This window comes from Eulemur rufifrons, chromosome 15 (assembly GCF_041146395.1).
Source record: "Eulemur rufifrons isolate Redbay chromosome 15, OSU_ERuf_1, whole genome shotgun sequence".
NCBI lineage: Eukaryota > Metazoa > Chordata > Mammalia > Primates > Lemuridae > Eulemur > Eulemur rufifrons.
Window position 1 is genome coordinate 7,887,722 of NC_090997.1, and position 19,267 is coordinate 7,906,988.

General features: G+C 47.5%; 1 protein-coding gene and 1 non-coding gene across 4 annotated transcripts in view; one reads left to right on the plus strand and one right to left on the minus strand.

Moving 5' to 3' along the window:
- Positions 1-19,267, minus strand: part of BTBD9 (BTB domain containing 9) — a 386,775-nt gene that overhangs the window by 17,246 nt on the left and 350,262 nt on the right. For all 3 annotated transcript variants that reach the window (XM_069487430.1, XM_069487432.1, XM_069487431.1), the window contains exon 10: positions 2,903-2,981. In XM_069487430.1, coding sequence (XP_069343531.1) covers positions 2,903-2,981 — 79 coding nt within the window. The remainder of the gene's footprint in view (positions 1-2,902; positions 2,982-19,267) is intronic.
- Positions 11,659-11,730, plus strand: LOC138396190 (small nucleolar RNA SNORD45). Its single transcript, XR_011235655.1, has one exon. It is a non-coding gene; the product is annotated as a small nucleolar RNA SNORD45 (small nucleolar RNA).

A 19,267-nucleotide genomic window follows, 5' to 3' on the forward strand; every position in this document is an offset into this window, starting at 1 on the left:
CCCCTGGAAGAGGGCCCTCACCAAGAACCAGACCCTGCTAGCACCCTGATCTTGGACTTCCAGCCTCCGGAACTGTGAGAAATAAATGTCTATCGTTTTAGCCACCCGGTCTACGGTATTCTGCGACAGCAGCCCAGGCTGACTGAGATAGACACTGATGCCACTCGGCAAGTACGCGGGGACAGGCAGAGGAAACCCTATATCCCCTGCCCTGCAGGCCACCCTCCCGGTGAGAAAGAGGTACCCTGACCCCACAATTCTGGCTGCTACAGGACCATGGATCAGGGGTGTCCTGGACTCTCACCCCAGCCTCCTTTCCCGGCTGCTGCCCCTCCCCCATGAGGCAGCAAGCGCCCCGTGTGTGCGTCACAGTTCTCCTTCAGAGCTGTCTCCCGGGAGTCTGCCCCGACCAACCCCAGTCGTCCTCTGTCCCTCACGCGACCCCATCCCTCACACCTCTGAACTCTGCCCACACACATTTCTGCTCTTCTCTGTGATAGGTGATACTACTTCGAAAAATGTCCTAGAACCCAGCATGCTGCAGTGAAGAATGTTCTCTTTGAGGGTTTGCTCTATTCTTGGTGCCCTGTGATATTCAGCTTTACTGTGCCCTCTTGTGTGCTCTGAGAATGACATCCTGTTCATTTTCTTACTTTATGACATAAGATGCTTCCCAGTGGGCAACACTACTTTGAGGCTTTTCCTTCCTGATCAATAATACTGTAGATTCAATAAGGCCGATGAGCAAGTTATTCATCAGCCAAATGTGACAGGTCACCACTTAACTAGTGACCTACCAGCCAACCCATTCGAACCGGCTGGTCCAGGTCCACCAAAGTGGTTGGGACCCTTACACAGATTATTTTTAGGAACTCATCATGGAGGAGAGATCTTGTACCCTAACTTCAGAGTCTAACATGGAAATTATTCTTCACCTAGAATAGCTTTGGAAAAAGACGTCCATGATTTCTTCTTTATTCCTTTGGTCACTGAGGTGATGATGGGCTGGGACTCGGAGCAGGCCGGAAGTAAAGCCTGACCACACTCACCTCCGGGCTTCTCAGCCTTTTCTCACTTGAGAATTCCTTCTGCTGTAATGTAACATTTCAGAGTTCCATTTAGGAATTAAAGAAAAAACCTGGTCTTTTTAGTGGGATGCATTGTGTAAGAAACAAGGACTGCAAATGAAAAATATTTAATTCTAGTATGACATATTATTATGTAAAGATGAATTTCAATTGTTTTCAAATTTAGTAAGTGATACACACAATTAATTTAACGTAGCTTAAATGGTAAAAAAAAAATTGGGATTTATTGGCAAAATTTTAAAAATATGATATTGGTTGTGAGATCAAATAGGTATTAAAATGCAGATTCAAATTTACTTTTGTTATATCGTGAAAAGAAAACCAGGCTTTTATGATCTGATGTTTAAAATTCTTGAATTTTGCTTTAAAAAATATCAACTGGTTTAATTTTTTTTTCCTCTTAGCTTCCAAACTTAGAGATCAATTGGTTTACTTTTGTAATTCTCAGGTTTGTTTTGAAATAAAGAAGTAAGAGAAAAAGTTCCAGGTTTCTGTTTGCAAGCTGCTCTCTGCAAGAAACACACTGTAGGTGTGGATCATTTTTATTCTAAATAAATAGAAAAGGCAAAATGAATATAAACTATCACAATATTTTCACTTTTTAAAATGCTTCTTGAAACATTTTAAACACCTTGATCTGTTCTGGGAAAATTCTGATTCCACGAAGGCAATGCACGAATCCAGGACCAACTCTATAATGTGTGGGACCCAGCTGCTAGATGAAGACGGAGAGCCCTGTGTTCAAAGTGCAGGAAAAAAATTTTCTCCTTTCTCCCTCAGTCTCTCCTTGAGCTGTCCTGCTGTGTTTTATTTGCTACTTAACATTGTATCCCTTGGCACAGGGATCCCCCGGCCAGTGCAGCCCCTCACAGGCACCAGGGCCCTATCCTGCGCCTTGAGCTCAGACTCACACCAGACCCTGGTCCTTTTTCTACCGTGCCAGGGCCCCCACTGGGGCTGGGGGGTGGCATGGTCGTGGGGCAGGATGAGGATGAGGAGGCCAAGCAGAGCCCAGGCACCAGGGGTCAGGGAGTGGATGGCCAAGAGCTCATCCTGGGAAGGTGAGAAGGGGCAGGAGGCTCCAAGCTCCTGGTGTGTGCTCCACTGTCCCGTGGGGCGTCCCCTTATGAAGCATAATTCAAAGGTAAAAAAACTAAGAATTTCAAGATGGTGCCATAGAGCACTAAACCCCAAGCACAGGGCCCCAGGCAACTGTCCTGGTGGTACACCCATAAAGCCAGTCCTGTATAAATCTGAGAAATACCATGGAAGGGTGAAATTGCCGAATTGTTACTACTTTTATGCTCCTCATTTACCTCCTGGATTTCCACCGTACCCTTCCTTATGCTTCCTATCTTTAACTAGCAGTCCTTGGAGGAACACACTAAACGCAGTACGACGATATAAAAGACGGTGATATGCAAACTACGTCAACAGCGTGGCCATCTGCGAGACACATGCTCAGAGGACCAAGGGAGGAAACTCATAAAATTGCTGTCATTTGGGAGGGCTAAGGACTCTGAGGACTCAGGGACAACGGACAGGGTGTTTGACCTCTCAAGGTCTCTGTGGCGGCCAACTCTGCAGAGAGGAATAAGCAAAGCGGTAGGAGCTGGTGTTCATTTGCTCGTGGAGAGACATCCGAAATGATAATGATGTCCCAGCTGTGCAATAGCAGGACCTTCTTCTGTACCAAGCTGTCTGAACACCGAGCCATTAGTGGGCAGAACAAACAGTCCCGCTTAACTCGGGATGTAGCGTTTACCCGCACGTCATGAAATATCCCAGTACCTCTCACGAAAAGACACGCTTACCTCATTTGCTGTGTTGTGTGTTCCAACAATTCGGATGAAGGAGGCAGGCTGTCTCTCAAAAGTTACTGACTGCCAGGACCTGTGAGGGGAAAGTCATTTGCCTGGTTAGATGGTGGCGTTAACCCTGCCGACAGCGTGGACGGAGGCACGAGGGAGGGACCCGTGCTGTGGCAGGGCTGCAGGCTGCACCTGCCATGTGGCTGAGAGAGGCAGGAAATACTCGGCGTCCCTATATGGGAGCCGACAATCTTATCAAAGAAGGCACTCCGACCCATCTACGGATGTGACTTAGGGTTCTTATAAAGCCCTCCATAAACAAGCACAAATACAGACCAGGGTCACATCACGACAACAGTGCAGTGCCGACAAATATAAACATAATAACAGCTGGAGGGAGCTCATAAAACACTTTTCCTCGTATATAAAATGGGGCCCCGGTGGGGCCGACCTCACAGGGCTGTTGGCAGAATGAGCGCAGTCACTCGTCAGCCACGCAAACGAGTGGGGGCTCCCGGGAGGAGAGCGCTGCAGAGCGCAGGGAAGTGGGTGGCGGGGCAGGCAGGGCGTGGGGCTGCGAGTCCCAGCACTTGGGGTTGGTGCAGTGGGGTCAATCATTGCCATCCAACCGCCCCCAGGTGAGTGGTGGCACCTGGGGGAGGAGGCAAGTTCTCCACAAACCTCTAACTGCAAACACAGCCCCCCAGACCACCTATTCTCAGCACTGGCCTGTCTCCGGGTGGCTCAAAAGCATCCCGGTATTTGAAAGGCCATTCCTCACCAACCAGCGTGGGCAGGGCCGGTGGAGCAGGCCTCGTGCTAACCCCGGGAGGAAGTTCTGCTCCTGGGCTGACGCTCAGCAGCTCCTCAGAGCGCACCGGAGGAGTGCGGGGCACCCACGACTGTAAACTCCAATAATATTTCCGATAATAAATGTGAGGAGTTCACAGTTGTTGCCATCCTCCTCCGCTCTCACAGTGGAAATGCCAGCTGCTGGGAAGCTGTTTCCTGTAATTGTCTAATTACCAAGTGACGCTAGCAAAGAAAATATATGTATTTGCAGTTTGTTTTTCCCCCTTTGGTTTCAGGTGTTCCATCTTCTCTCTCACTATGAACCTCCCACTGAGATTGATTCACTGCTGCCTGGACACCAGTCCCCGTAAGGTCATTAAAAAGTCGTTACCATCTTGTGTGCAAAGTCTGTGCCTCTGAAAGCAATTTTCTAGAAACAGAATAAGAAAAATCACTCTCTCTGCAAAAATGCTATTATTCATACATGAAGGTGACGTCATGTGACCATGCCCAGAGCTTCCGCTCGTGGTCCATTTTCTTGGTGGGGGACTGCTGTCCTCCCAGACCCCCAGATCTTTTGGGGAGGCTGCTGGGCAGGATATAACCTGCGGGCTGGCGGGGAGGCCCTCAAGGCCCTGTGGGGTTCCCACAGGCCTGGCTGTCACTTCCAGGGTGAGCAGCGGAACTGACCACAAACCGGCGCCCTTCCCCCAGCAGGTCAGAAGAAACGAGGGAGCTGCCCCTGGCTGAGGTTCCTGCTGTGCGGAATATCAGAGTCCCATCCCCATCCCTAAAGGAAGCCATCGGACATACTAAAGCTGGACCACTGCCTGCCTCTCAGACCATGCCTCCTGGAAAGGGAAACAGTACTAGGAAAAGTGACAACAGCCAGTGACAACTATTAGGTTCAAGTCACAGTTTCACAAAAAGGATTGGGGTGGGGAGGGGGCAGGAGTAGAGGAGACGGTGAGGATGCTGTTTGTCTCAGCTTTCTGACCCCACGCCTGTCAGATCTTCAAGCGATTCTTGACATAAAGGTAAAACTCTACAGTTGGAAGCTCCCTGTCCTCAACACTCGTATGGCTCTGAGCGTGCGGGCAGGCCCAGAATTCTGGCTCTGGGGTCCCACCTGCTCCGCCCTCCACAATGCACAGGAGGTCCGGGCAGTGCAGGCAGTGCTGCTCGCCAAGCCTGGGCTCCCTTCTCTCCCTGCCACTCCTCTGCAGCCCCCGCACTCCTCTCTCCCTACACCGGGCTTCCGCAGTCGGCTCGGGGCTCTGGCCCCACCGCCCCTCGCTTCTGCTTGGGGAAACAGGGCTGGCAGGGCAGCGGCCTGAGCAGGAGGGAGCATCTGAGGAGTAATAAGATCAGAAGGTCTCAATTTAATACCAATCCTCCATTACACTGCATTAATATCTAATCACATTAGAGTTCATTTTCACTAACACAGCCTGAGAGTTGAATATATGATTTCATTTTCAGCAGAACTAGATACCAATCCTAAGACCAAGTATCAGTAGGAAGGGAAGTTGCTTAGTTAGGACGAGGTCATGAACATCTCTCCTTCCCCAACTATCAGATTCCACTTCCCCTGAACTTCTGCAAAATAACTTTGAAACGCTGCTTGATAGGGAAATGATAAGGTGGCGTTGGAACAGGCGTCACCACAGCTGTGCCACATTTGCAGTCACTGTGCGACTTCCAAGGATACTGCCTCAGCCAAGATTTCCAGGGCCAGAAAACCACCACCACCGTTTCATCTACATGAAAGCTGCTCCGCCATTTTTGCTGAGCTTTATTGATAGCTGCACAGATATTACAACTCGCCGAGTACGCAGAACTTCTCCAGCAGGTGAACTTCCGGGAGAGACAATGGGCACCGGGGGCGTGGCAGCCCCCCAGCGCAGAGCCAGCACTGGGCGCAGAGGAAGGTGGACAGGATAGGCGCAAGGCGTGTCAAAAATAAACACGGTCTTTGCTTTGAGAGCTTCATAAAAACCAAAAAACCCCACACAGGAGTGAAGTCCCAACTCTGTGCTGGCTCTGACCGGACAAATCACTGCTCTTCCCTGAGTCGTACTTTCCTCATTTGAATACTGACAGAAATAACATCGCTCCTCTGGTCACAGACGCGCATCTAGAATGCGGTACCGATTATGTCCAGCTGTAAATATGACTCTATGCACGCATTCAAAGAGAAATGTCTGTAAGAATGTTTGCCAAAATGTTGATCAAGATTTTAGCTTTGGATGGAGGAATTTCAAGAATCATTTAGTTTACTTTTGTACTTTTCTGTATTGTTAGAAGTTGGTAGAACGTAGATGCGAGCATTTAAAAAAGTACCTATCTTGCCTACTGCCCAAGGATTTAATATAGATCACTTGAGACGAAGCCAGTGAAAATGCCAGCACTGCATTATTAGGCAAAGTGTCTCCACTGAGAGGATCGCTGGGTGACAGTCCAGACAGCGGGTTTACTGCAGGCCTTTCAGGGACGGGGGCAACACAGCACAGCACTTGAGGCACGGGGCCTGGCGCCAGGCTGCCTGGGTCTGAATCTCAGTTTCGTACTTTTACCAGCTCTGTGACCTTGGGCAAGCTGCTTAACCTTTCTGGGCCTTAGTATCCTCATCTGTAAAATGGGAATAAAAATAACTATCTAAAATTATTTTGTGAAGATTAAATACATTAGCAAATGTAAAACATCTAGCAAAGTGTTGGCATATACAAAGTACTAAAAAAATTAGTTGATATTATTACTGCTATAATTACCATTTTGCCACAGGAACCTGGACAAGACATACTGGGTCCGTGGGTCTCATCTGTGAGTCATCAAGTTTGACAGTGTGGATGATGTTCCCTGGGGCACCCAAGGCAACCGTCATCAGCACCCACTTCTTGGGGGAAGACAGGCAGCTGGGCTTTGGAAGAATTGACTGCATTCTTGAACTTGGCACCTGCTGGGTATCATGGGGGATCCATGCAAGATGTAGTGCCTACCTTTAAGACGTTTATAATCTCACCAGGGAGATTAGCTATCCTTTCACAAACTAATTAGAGAACAACGCAAACAGTACAGTGGTCCCAACTTAAAAACTGGTGTGTTCCAAAACTTCCGCTGTACTTGGTTTTTTTGATGCTTAGAAGCAATTTTTCCACAGAAATACGGCTATAAATTTTGATGGGGTTCCAAGGCCTACACACAAATTCAATTTAACCCATAATGAGGCTGAAATACTGTGGATATGATGTTTAAAAAGGAAGAAAAAATGTTGTTGCCGTAGTAATAAACAGGCCAGAAAAACAGGATTTAAAACAATCTTTCTAAAGCTGCTGCTTGAGGAATGAGCATTAAGTACTGTAATGCATATAAAATCATACGGGTGCAGCTGGAACACGGTAGGTGGTCTGTTAACAAGGAAAGTGAAAAAAAGGGCCACGTGTGTCATCCTAAAAGCCTCTCCCACCCACAGACCACCGTGTGGTTTACAAAGTGCCTTAATAGCATGATGTATCTCATTTGGTTCGTGACGCAATCCACTGGGTGGGCAGGCGGCCAGTCTGAACCCCACTGCAGAGGAGAGGAAACTGAGGAAAGAGAAGCTAGTAACCTGTGCAACCTGTCAGAGCTATCGGGCAAGGAGCCAACAACAGAAGCCAGATTCAATGACTGTGAGTTTGTGCTCTGTCCCCCAGACTCCAGGGCTGGAAATCACGGCGGCCAGAAACGCGGGGATCGTGCAAAGCAGATCACAAGCTGACCTCAGGCAGGGGCAGCGTCCTGACGTCTCCGTTTTCTATGTGAAATGGGGCGAAAACCCCAGTGGGGTTGTGAGGATACCACGAGAAAGCACGAGGAGCTTGGCACATGGTGAAGGCACAGTCACTGCTGGCTGTCCCCGCCGTCCCCACACTCATGCGTGTGCAGACTGAACCAGGGCACAGGCCCGGCAGGTGGTCCCGCCACAAAACGATCCACGTGGAGAGAGTGACGTAAAACACGGAAGGCCGGGCTAAGTTATGGGATAACATACACGATGCGGGATTGCACACACAACTGTGTGTGTTACTCATGGAAACGCATATGCCTGTAAAATATCTTTAAACATTCTGGAAGGGTATGAGCTAAATTCACGACAGTGGCTGTCTCTGAGGAGAGGGCGAGGAATGAGACCACTGATGGGGAACAAAGGAGATCTCAACATTAACTGGAATGTTTCATTTCTTTGATTAAAATAAAAAGACTTGGAGTGTATGCAGAAAATATTAACTACGGTCAATTCTCGGGGATGAGTATGTGAGTGAGTGTTATATTGCTATTTATTCTTTTATGTCTCTTAAATGATGCTTGAAATAAAAAGAAAAGAGAGAAGACGGGGATTAAAACTGTGTCTCTGTTTAAATGAGAAAGAATTTGCCAGAGGTAGAATGAACTACACTGCAAATATAAAAATTAGGGGAAAAAGTGGAGTTGGTTCCCCAGAAGGGGTGTGATTTGCCATGTGGCGCTGCTGGTTTGCCTGGAGGAAGCAGAGGACAGGCGGCCGCTGGGCGGGGAGGAGTGTGCGGAGGCCTCAGTGCAGGCAGGGCTTGTGTGAGTGGTTCTGGACGTGCCGGGAGAAAGGAAGATGGCAGGGGTCAGCCGAGCGCGGCCTTCCTTGTTCTGCCTCTCTGGGGATTCCGCATCCTATGCCGAGGGTGAGGGCACCTACTCCTCTTGAATCTGGAAAATTACGTGACTCTACCGCATTATCTACAAAGAAAATGCAAATGCAGAAACTTTCTGCAGCAGACCTGTTGAACACTAGGGAGACAGAGGTAAGAAAGTATTTGGGCAGGGCCAGACTAGCAGTTAAACACAGCAAAGTGAACACATGGCTCAGTCGCTGGTCTTTAGTGGAGCTCCCGCCACTAAAAAGGCAGTAAAGAAATTTAATATATGCTTCCTATCAAATATATGTGCTATGTATCATATATACGCACACACAGACACACACAGACACAACCAGAAAGGAAAGGGAAGGATGAGGAAACGTGGCACCTTTCTGTGTCCGCACGTCAGAGAGAAGACACGCAGGAAGCGAGTGGATTCACACTGAAGAAGCCCAAAAAGGCTCGGGTGCTTGAGTCAGCAGCCATCTCCAAAGTGGAGATGAGCAGAGGGCAAGCGAGAGGAGCAGGAGCACTCCCCAAATCCCTCCCCTAGTCCTGCATGGCGGGGATGAGCACCCCCCAAATCCCTCCCCGAGTCCTGCACGGCAGGGATGAGCACCCCCCAAATCCCTCCCCTAGTCTTGCACGGCAGGGATGAGCCCTCCGGCACCGTGACAGCAGAGAGCTAGTTCGCTCTGGAGACCATGAGCAGAGACAGTTTGGGGCGCCAGGCATAGCAGAGGGTGGGATCCTGCAGTGGCTGAGAGCAGGGGAGTCACATGGAAGTGAATATCCCAGGTGAGGAGACACCCCCACCCCTTTCCCTGCTCGGCCTTCAGGCCACTGTGACCCTGGCTCAACCCCCCAGGCAAGAGGCCGGAGGGTACCTCTCTGAAGACTCGGACCCGCCCAGGAGGAGAGACCTAAAGATAATGACCCACTGTCCTTCCCTTCCATAAATGTTTTTCAAGTGCTTACTATGGGATGGGCCCATTTTAGACCCAGGGATACAGCAGAAAACAAAGTCCCTGCCCTGAAGGAGCTGACATTCTAGTGGAAGCCAGACAGACAAAAACACAAACTTATCAGATGAGTTAAAGAGGGACTATGAAGAAAAATAAAACAGTGTGAACACATTGAGAGGGACACATTGCTTTAGTTAACATGTTTAAGGACGGTCTCTTTGGTAAATTGACGACCCAGCTAGTATCTACAGACTGGAGGAAATGGCCTGGCAGATCCTGAAGAACATTCTAGCAGGAAGGAACAGAAGCACCAGGGTGCGGCTGGACTGAGTGGGTGGGTCTTCCAGCGAACACCCACCCTGCCTGATAAGCTTCAGTGCAGCCCCAAAACCCAGCCACACACGAGAAGCTTCCAGCCAGCTTTTCAATGTCTAACATGTAAAGGTGAACAGCCAGTCAGGGATCACCAAGAAAGAGTCTAACATGAAAGATAAGACCCAAAGCAAATAAAGGGGGGAAAATAACTCAGAGGATACAGATACAATTCAGTAAGCAGAATAAAACTTCAGGGAAAAAAAAAAACCCTAAATTATCCTCAGAAAGAAAAAAGAAAGCATTTTTATTAATATACCTTTGAGATAAGGATAAAATGATACGAAAAGAAACATTTAGAGAATAAGAAAGTACTCTTGTAAATTAAAACTCTGAGGTGAAGTAAATAATTGAACAAATAGGTTAGACACTTATTAAGTTGAGGAAATTTCCCACAATGTCAAACAAAACGACAAAGATAGAAAATAAAAGAACAAGGCTGAGGCAATGAGAGGATCAGACTAGGAGGCCTGCTATCCAGTTAGCAGATGCTCTAGCAAGAAAGCAGGGAAAGCGTGAGCCTGGAAGTCATCAAAGTCCTCATCATGAGAAACTTTCCCAAACACAAAGGACGGAAGTTTCCAGGTTAAAGGGCCCACTGAGTAGCCACTATGATAAACGAAAAGACCCGCACCAAAGCACATCCCTGAGAAACTCTAGAAGATCTGCAGTGCTCCTGGAGGGGAACAGGCAGGCCAACACACAGACCTGGGAATCAGATGCACGTCAGAGTTTTCAAAAGCAACACTGGCGTTAAAAGATAATGGAGCAATTCCTTCCAAATGCTGAGGGAAGAATTAGTTCCCAGCCAGAGTACTATTCCCAGCCAAATTACCAGTCAAATGTGAGGACAGAATAAAGAAACCTTCCTTCAGGCATAAATCTCAAAAAAATCACCTCCAATGCATTCACAAGAAACTACCAGAAAATGTGCTCCACAAAAATAAAGGACTAAACTAAGACAACGACAGTTATGGGATCCAGAAGATGGAGGGTCTGGCCCAGAATAAAGGCAACAGGAATTCCTGGGATGGTGGACAGGAGATCGCAAGATAGCAGCAGCACAACAGGGCCAGAGAGAAACTGGTCCAGACTGAAGGGGCAGGCAGGTGGTCCCAGGGGAGAAGTCTCAGGGGAGAAAAACAAACTGATTGACCGGATGTGTTAGGCAAGGTTGGGAGAATTTGTGTTGCTGACAAGAGTTAGGGGGAAGAATCATTGATAAGTACGTAGAAAATTAATGAGGTATATAGGAAATTAAGAAATTTTAACTCTAGGAAAAACAAACAATAGAAAAAAGGAAGGTGACTGTAATATACTATATGGCTTGGCTCTGAATAATAGTTACATAGTCATGGTAATGCCAACAATAAATTTGACACAAAGAAAAATTGTGACTTTTAGATCTAAGCAGGAAGACAGGGGAGAGAAGAACATGCATGTACTTGAGGGGAAAGGATAACAAGGCCAAATTCTTACCTTTCAAAGTAAGACCACAATAGACATTTTCAGTAACGGAATCAAGAAATAGCAGAATAGGCATTCAATTTAGAATATGAAGGCATAGACCAAAATAAGAGGCCTAAAAGAGTTGAACATATTTGGCTCAAGATTTAAAAGTCTGATCACACGTTATGCTGGACAAGGTGGGGGACACAGGCACTGTGACACACTGCTGGAGGAAATGTAAATTGATGGACCCCGACTAGCAAGATACTAGAAACATACACCGCTAGGGCTAGCAATTCCCCTACACATGCTCACAGCATAGGGAAACAGCAGAAACAGGGGCTGCACTGCAGTACTGTTTGAACCGCGAGAGAACAGAAACTGCCTAAATGCTCATCACTGGGGGCTGGTCCAGTAAGTTACGGCAGATCCCCACCCCTACCGTGAAAGAGGATGCAGCTGCAGGGGAGAGGGAGGGAAAGTCAAGGGATCTCCAAGGTATAGAAAAATTTGTATTTAAAAAAAAAGGGGTCAATGATGTAATGATATGTATTAGCTGAATCCACAGTTGATGTGAATTTTAAAATTATGCTGAGACCTTCGAGAAAACAAAACAGGAGAATACAGTTTTCTTTTTTTTTGTTTTGTTTTTAAGAGACAGGGTCCCACTCTGCCACCCAGGCTGGAGTGGACTGGCATGATCACAGCTCACTGTAACCTTGAACTCCTGGGCTCAAGCAATCCTTCTGCTCAGCTTCCTGAATAGCTGGGACTACAGACATGTGCCACCATGCCCAGTTAATTTTTAAATTTTTTGTAGAGATGGGTCTCACAAATTTTATGTTGTCTAGGCTGGTCTCAAACTCCTGACCTCAAGCCATCCTCCGCCTCGGCCTCTCAAAGTGCTGGGATTACAGGTGTGAGCCACCTGCATCTGGCCTCACACATTTGTTTACATATAAACTATCTCTGGAGGCAGAGGTGGGTAGGAAGGAGACGTTTTGCTGTCTATAGTTTTTGATTTTAAAATCACATTAAATGTATTTTCTTTGAATATATCTTTTCAAAATATTAATTTTTTGTTTAAAAGAGGAAAAAGGAAAGCAATTGCCTTCAGAGAGTGGGACTAGGGGCAGGGAAGGGTGAAGCAGGAGACTCCTGCTTTTTGTTATAAGACCTGTGGTTCTATTTGACTCTTACTGTGTAACTTTGACAAAAATAAAAATATTTCAAATTTTAAAAAAAGCAGAGTCAAAAAAGGACGAAGCCCCTGGTGACAAGGAATGGAAAGGGTATGTGGAGAACAGGTTTATTTACAACCTGTGGGAGCAGGACTGGAAGGCAAGCGTGAACCTTTGGAAAGGATTCTCAAAAAGGGAGGAAATGATAAAGGCCGTCCCCTGTCAACTGAGCTTACAGCAGTGACGGCGGTGCCCTCTCCAAATCGTGTGGCACTGACACGCGGCGGGTATTAAGGGCCTTCAGTGAACATGGAAACTCGCCTGAAGACCCCTCTGATGGTTCCTTGTGAGTGCAGCTCCCGCGCTGACCCCGCTGCCCGCCGTCCCTCCGAGCACGCTGTTCCCATTGTCTGGCGCAGTGCTGTGATGGCCAAGGGCCACATTCATGTCATCAATCCTACCTGAGGATGATCTGTGGACTGGGTATGCGAGGGAGAGGGCACTTTCCACAGCACTGGGTAACATGGGAACTACCACGTTTCAGCAGCTCTTAAACTGGGCCTGCATGTCTTTCCTCGCTGGCTCCCAGAGGCAGAGCTAGACAGGGTGTCCTATGCAGCAGAGACGCGAAATCAGCCCCGATCCTGTCCGTTCCCTTCCAAAGAGCTCCCGCAGCCCCCGATCGCAGATGCCAATCTAACCGAAGCCTCGGTGTGCAGGCCTCTGCCTCCCCCGGCACAGGAGTAAGTTCATTGGTTCTGGATGGTGCTTAACTGAATTTTATGGCTATCTTGCTGTCCAGACAGGGAGTTCCGGGCTTGCCCCATTCACCCTGTCTGTCCATTCAACAGCTATTTATGGGGAACCTCTATGTGCCAGGCTTAGGAAAAACGGGGCCAAGCTGTTCCGACCTGACTGCAGACCCGGGGCAGCAGGGCAACGGAGCGTTAGTGGCCACGGGGTTAGTCACTGTTTGGTCACACGCCGATCAGCCAAAGGCTCACTGAGATCAGAAGTTGCACATGGGAGGTTCACAGGCATGTTTTGCTGGTTTATTGAGTATTTTTAAAAAGTGAGCTAGCCACCACTTAAAAATCAGGAGATTCAACACCAAAACACAGATTTCTGTTTTTTCTTGAAAACCAGAAGATCTGGCATGCATGAGTCCTTTTTCCCGCATGACAACAGCAGCTGGAGCTGAGGAGAGCTTTTGGTGGTCTCTCTCACTCCCGGGAGCCGGCCCTGGCCTGCTTCACTCCCTCACGTCACCCACCCAGCTCAAGGAGGTGGCCAGGTTTCTACCCCAGCCTTAGAAAGAGCTCAGGTGGTGTTAAAATGGAATGATTTAAGATTTTAACTCTTGTACAGAAATCCCACCAACCTCAAATTCTTTGGGGATCTAGCACCAGAACTGACATAAAAATTATGTTTCAGTATTTTAAAAAATTAATAATATCTATATTCTTACACTGTTCTTTCTTGGCCTTGAGGCAGGTACAACTGAAGTTCCTGGAAGGATATGAGAACTGATACAGTCTTCAGACCCTGTTGCCTGTCCTCCCCATGGCTGCGGTTGGCAGAAATCTGGTTCTAGCTAGACCAGCAGTTCTCAGCCGTGGCCACACATCAGAAACACCAGCCGGGCTTCTAAACACCCCAACCCCCAGACCATACCCCAGACCAATTAAACTCAGAATCTGGGCGTCAGAGTCCTTTATAAACTCCTCAGGTGACTGTAGTGTCCCGGCTGGGGAAGCAGGGCTGGGGAGGCAGTGCTGGGGAGCAGCACGGACATGTGGCCCCCTGTCTAATTACAGTCCCTCAGTCTCTGGGTTCCTGCCTGGCATTCCCGGATCTCGGGTGGGCATTTTATGCATTCTAGCAGAGGGGAAGCGTCAGGCCTCGCTCTGGTAAATGCACTTGCACTTACGCTATAACATAAGCCAGTTTGGGGTTTTACTTTCTCTTCTCATAGCATGATTTTCCCTTTTAGAGGGGTTGCCTCTGCAAAAGAAGGTCAGGACCCTCCTGCTGGCTCCTCGTATGAGTTGAGCTGAAAGCTTCCAACCCCTGTGGCAGCTACAGAAAGGTGTATGTCCCAGGGACATTCATGGAGTGTTTGAATGACTATGTGGGGGAGAGAAGGGTGGGGGTTATTTTAATGCTCTACATCTCACTCAGCCCCCCATCCCCAAGCTCCTGCTCCCACCCCCTGCCATACAGCACTCCCTGATTCCCCTAAGGGGATGTGGTAATTGATGATTAGCATTCCAAAGCTTGGCTTACATCCTGCTAGCCCGTCATATTTAATTACATTTTAACTATATTCGTCTTCGATAATAGCACGAACATAATTTAGATAATTATCTCTCTCTCTCTCATTCTCTGACTCTGTCTGTCTCACTTAGAGCTTCTTGCAACAAAAATCGCTTTCTCTGCTCAAACATATAAACAGACTCTGGGGCCAAGTGCTTTTCTCTCTCTCTTGCAGCAGCTGTGCTAGAAACGCAATGGTTTTGAGTATCATGCAGAAAAAAGCAAATTCATGTTTCTTCCTGTCTTTGTATCCATGTTTGTACACAAGCGGTGGTGGAAGAGTGTGTGTGTGTGTGCGTGTGTGTGTGTCTGCATCTGGGCAAGAGCTTAGTGTGGTGTAGAAACAGGGGAGGCCTAGTCAATCAAATTAAGTGTCTATAAAGCACCCTCTTGGTCTGGCATTTCTTTCTTACAAGGTTTAATGGTTTCCCTCACAAATTTAAACTCTATTGCAGGAGTTCTAAATGTCTAGTAAGTCTTTTGAAGAGATGTGTTCTTTCTAATAGGGTTTCTGTCACACTTGGATCTTATAATTAATGGCCTATGCCCTTGTCTATTATCTGCCTTCTCCAAGAGACCATCAGGTCCGAGAGGGAAACCTGGGACTTCAGGGAGTGTGTCTCGAACACACCGCTACACGCTACACTCTCAGGAGTCCCAGACCCTCCCAAACACCAGGCGGGTCACACAACTCTGAGCTCCTAGGCCTAACAGCTCCCCTCCCCTTACCCCCTCAGGGCAAAATATTTTATTTAGGAGCCTTTGTTAGTTTTTTGGGAGAAGCTGAGCTCTTTAGGTACAAAGATTTTATATTGCAAAGTTCAGATCACTAAGAAGACTTTGAACAAACAAGGGAATAAGCAATGGTTTCAGAAATAGCTACTATCCAGGCTACTCTTGCTCAAAGTTTAAGGATCTAGAGCCTCAAATAACCTTAACACACCAACCCACAAGATGCAATGTGGAGACGGGAGGTTGTGGGGGTCCTCATCCTCAAATTATCTCGCTTCTGTCTATGCCCTTGGAGCTCTCAAAGGTTCTAATACACATGGATTTTGTATAAAATATTCACTCTGTCTCAACCCTGTCTGTTGTTGAGCAGGGGTGTATTTGTGTAGTTTAACAAATAAACTCTTACTGCCACTTGTTTGGAAGGCCAAAACTCCTGGCTGTCCCTGGGCGTAAACACTCAGACCAGACTCCAGGAGCCGGAGTGTCTAGACCGACATTCTGCCACCACCATTTTGAGTCCACGACTGACCCTTCTCAGGCAGCCCACTGCTGGCTGGCGTGCAGGAGGGAAATCAGCAAGCCAGGGGGCTTGAGGAGGGGTCAGCTAGGACTATGGGACACGGCCCTGCGCAGGCTCCAAATTCCTTGATTTGCTCCACCTTGTTCATTCGGGATGTTCCTCCATTTGACCTCTCAGTGCCTCCTAGCTTAGGAGCTTGGGAATTCTGCTGAGATTTGCCTGAAATACACAAAAACCAGGCGCTAGGTCTCCACCGAATGGCAGTGACAGAGGCTGCCGCTCAGCCACACTTTATGCCAGCAAGCACCTCTGGAGGCTGGCGAGGGGAGAGAGCAAATTCGGTGTGCCATTCCCCCGGGGATTCCCTGTCCCCAGCAGACACAATGCTACACAAAGTTAATGGCTTAATGACGCTGTGGCTCCTTTCAGCCTGGGAAGAGAGCAGGCTAACTCTGAAGAGGCTGCTGCCTCCTCCTCAGGGGCTCCCTGTGACTGTTGAGTGCCCACCCCAGCCCCCCAGAAGCCTACTCCCCTCCAGCGTGCTGGGATGTGAAGGCTAGGCACTGGCAAGAGCCAGTTCTCAAATGTTAAACATTTGGCAATTTCATTTCCTAGTGTTTTAAATAACAAAGGGATTTAGAACATAATGAAGACTAAATGGCCCCTGAATTTCAGGTTTTAAAAAAAAGGTTGCTTTTATGGAAATTCATGCCAAAAGCCCAAGCAAAACAAAACTTGGCCCTGACCTCAGAAACCTACTAGAGCACACACAGCTAAGCAAGTGAGTGGCCTTCCAGAAGGATCACTAGACATTCTCAGAATCAAACCTGATCAATTTCATACCTAAAAATTACACTAAGCCCCTGCGGGTATTCTAGATCTGATGATATGCCAAATTCGTTCAGCACCTAATACCAGGCAGATATTCAGTAAAAACTTTAAAAATAGACTCTCCCTCTCCAGCCATTAAGGGCCTGATATTTGCAGCTGAACAGATAAGAAATTGCGGCACTGGGAAAAGCTTAAAAAATCTCCAGAGTCCAAAAAAATGTTTCTCTATAAAGAAAACTATCACTCTTAGCACGGAGCTGCCCAAGATTAGCCTAGAGCTATTTAACGCACTGGAACCTCTAAGTATGAGTTCCATAATAAAAAGGTGACAAGTCGTCGAGGCAGGCCCCATAAAGGCCCTTTCTGGAATTTGCATTAACTGTCACATCCGACACAAAGCACTGCATTCCAAGTGAACACTGGAGACAGTGACTGATCGGCAAACTGATGTGAGGCAGTACGGCACGCAACCATCTTCCTTCTGGGACAGCTTCTGTCAAAGACGGTGAATTTTAAAAAATCATTTCTCCTTCTTTTCACACATTTTCTTGATTAAAAAGAAATCACCATCACCACCCGTCAGCTTGGTATTGACGACTTTCTGGGTCCAATCTTTGTTGGCTTAGACCTCTCTTAGACTTACAAAGGTGCATGTTCTCTCTCAGGCCCCTTGCTCTCCCCTGGCTGGTTCCAAGTCCCTCTCTGGCCTCTTCCCCAGATTCCTGCCACACACTGGCCTAATGCAGGCAAGAACGACCTTCCCTCGCAACCCTCCTTCCTTCTGCGCATCTCAGCGCCTTCTGCCAGGCTGCCATGCTGCATTAGGCCGATACCAGAGTGTAGGAAGGACTGGGCCAGCCTGCTGGCTCCCTGTGAGCTCACCAAGCAGGTGGACAATGAGACAGGGAGGTGACAAGGGCCTATGTTAAGTACATATATTAAGTTAGATACGCTAATTTATGACATAAAAATCAGATGCCAAGACAGGTAGGGGGATTTAGCTGGCACAGACAGAGACTGGAGGTAGGCCATCTAAATCATCAGATCGTTTTAATTGGTCAGAGGAGCAAAAACAGGGAGAGTGAGCCTGCATGGGAGGTCCCTTGCTCTTTGTGAGGAATTCTAATTCCCTTCAGGCCAGGAACCTCAGAGATTCTCTCCCCATATTTTGCAAACCTAGGTTTCCTGTGTATGTGTGTGCCCAAGATTTGATGCAGTGTATTTCTTAACACCTGCTTTGAATTTTGTTCATGCCCCCAAGGCTAAGATATCAAACAATGACTTCTTTACTACTTCATAGTAAACAAGCAGCCACGAGACACATCAGAAAATATGGCTTCCTCTCAGACTGTGTTTCAATCTACCCCTATTCACTGTGCTAGTCCCCTGCTCTGAGGGTTTTGCAGAGTTGAAGGCAGATGGCAAAAAGTCAAATTGCATTCAACAAGGTTAAAAGTTATCCTTGGCACATGGAAATCTCCTGCAATAAAATACTGTAAGGCTGCTGCTGAAGCTAAATCAGCTTATTTTTCTATATTATTTCTTGGGGAGGAGGGTTGCTGGGTGAAAGGGATGGGTGAGAAAACTGACCAGTAACTCTTCCTGATTCTATTGTCAGCCTTTCAAATCAGATAGATCAGCTATTAATCTCAGAAAGCCAGCAGTGAATGTGTGCAATAAATTTGTCATCATTTTATGAATAAGCTCTCGGTCATGAGGGCTTACTGTCTGGCAATTCACCTTTTCCATGATATTTTCTATCACTTGTATTTTGGAGCGTCTTAGAAAGAATATTATTTGTGTTCCTGGAGATCGGAACATAAAAAACCCTGAGAGTGATGGAAACGCAGAGGCAGGTTTCAATGTCTGCCTCTGGGCTCGCTCAGCAAACGGTTCACCAACGCTCCAGCGAGCAGCGCCGGGACAGGGATCGCTGTTCCAGGTCCAGGAGTGCACTTGTCCCCTCACGGGCTCTAATGAAGCCTGTTAGCGCTAGATGACGTTGCACGTGCCCATTGGCTTTCCGTCAAAGATTGTCAAATAGAGCTGTTGGTAATCACAGCTGGCAAGTTGTTTAGTCAATATTTTTGAAAGTTCAACCAAGTGTGCGAAAGCACAAAGTGGATTTCCCTCTGGTTGCCAGATGATTTGCTCATCTCCTCCCTTGTGATGGCTCTGCCACCATCAGGATCACACTGGTGCCCTCCTGGGCAGTCCTGAAGGGCTGTGGGGCGTGAGATATAGAGACAGATGAAATTTCAGCTGTTCTATCATTCAGCTGTTTTTTTTTTTTCCATCAAGTCAGCAGAACTCTAGATCTGAAACTCATACCAAGGAGCCTTTAAACTAGAGATTAACTAAATCCGCCCACCCCCATCTAACACCACTGCCACTAATAATTCCATCCCTTGCCTAAATACTGCCCCAGGGAGAAGGCTCTTAATATCAATTTTAAGGCTTTGGGGAGGATATCTATATATTCACTCTTCATTCCCTATGATGAACCACTGCTCTGTTCTATAATTAAAGATGACCAGTGTCATTTTGGAACCATTTCT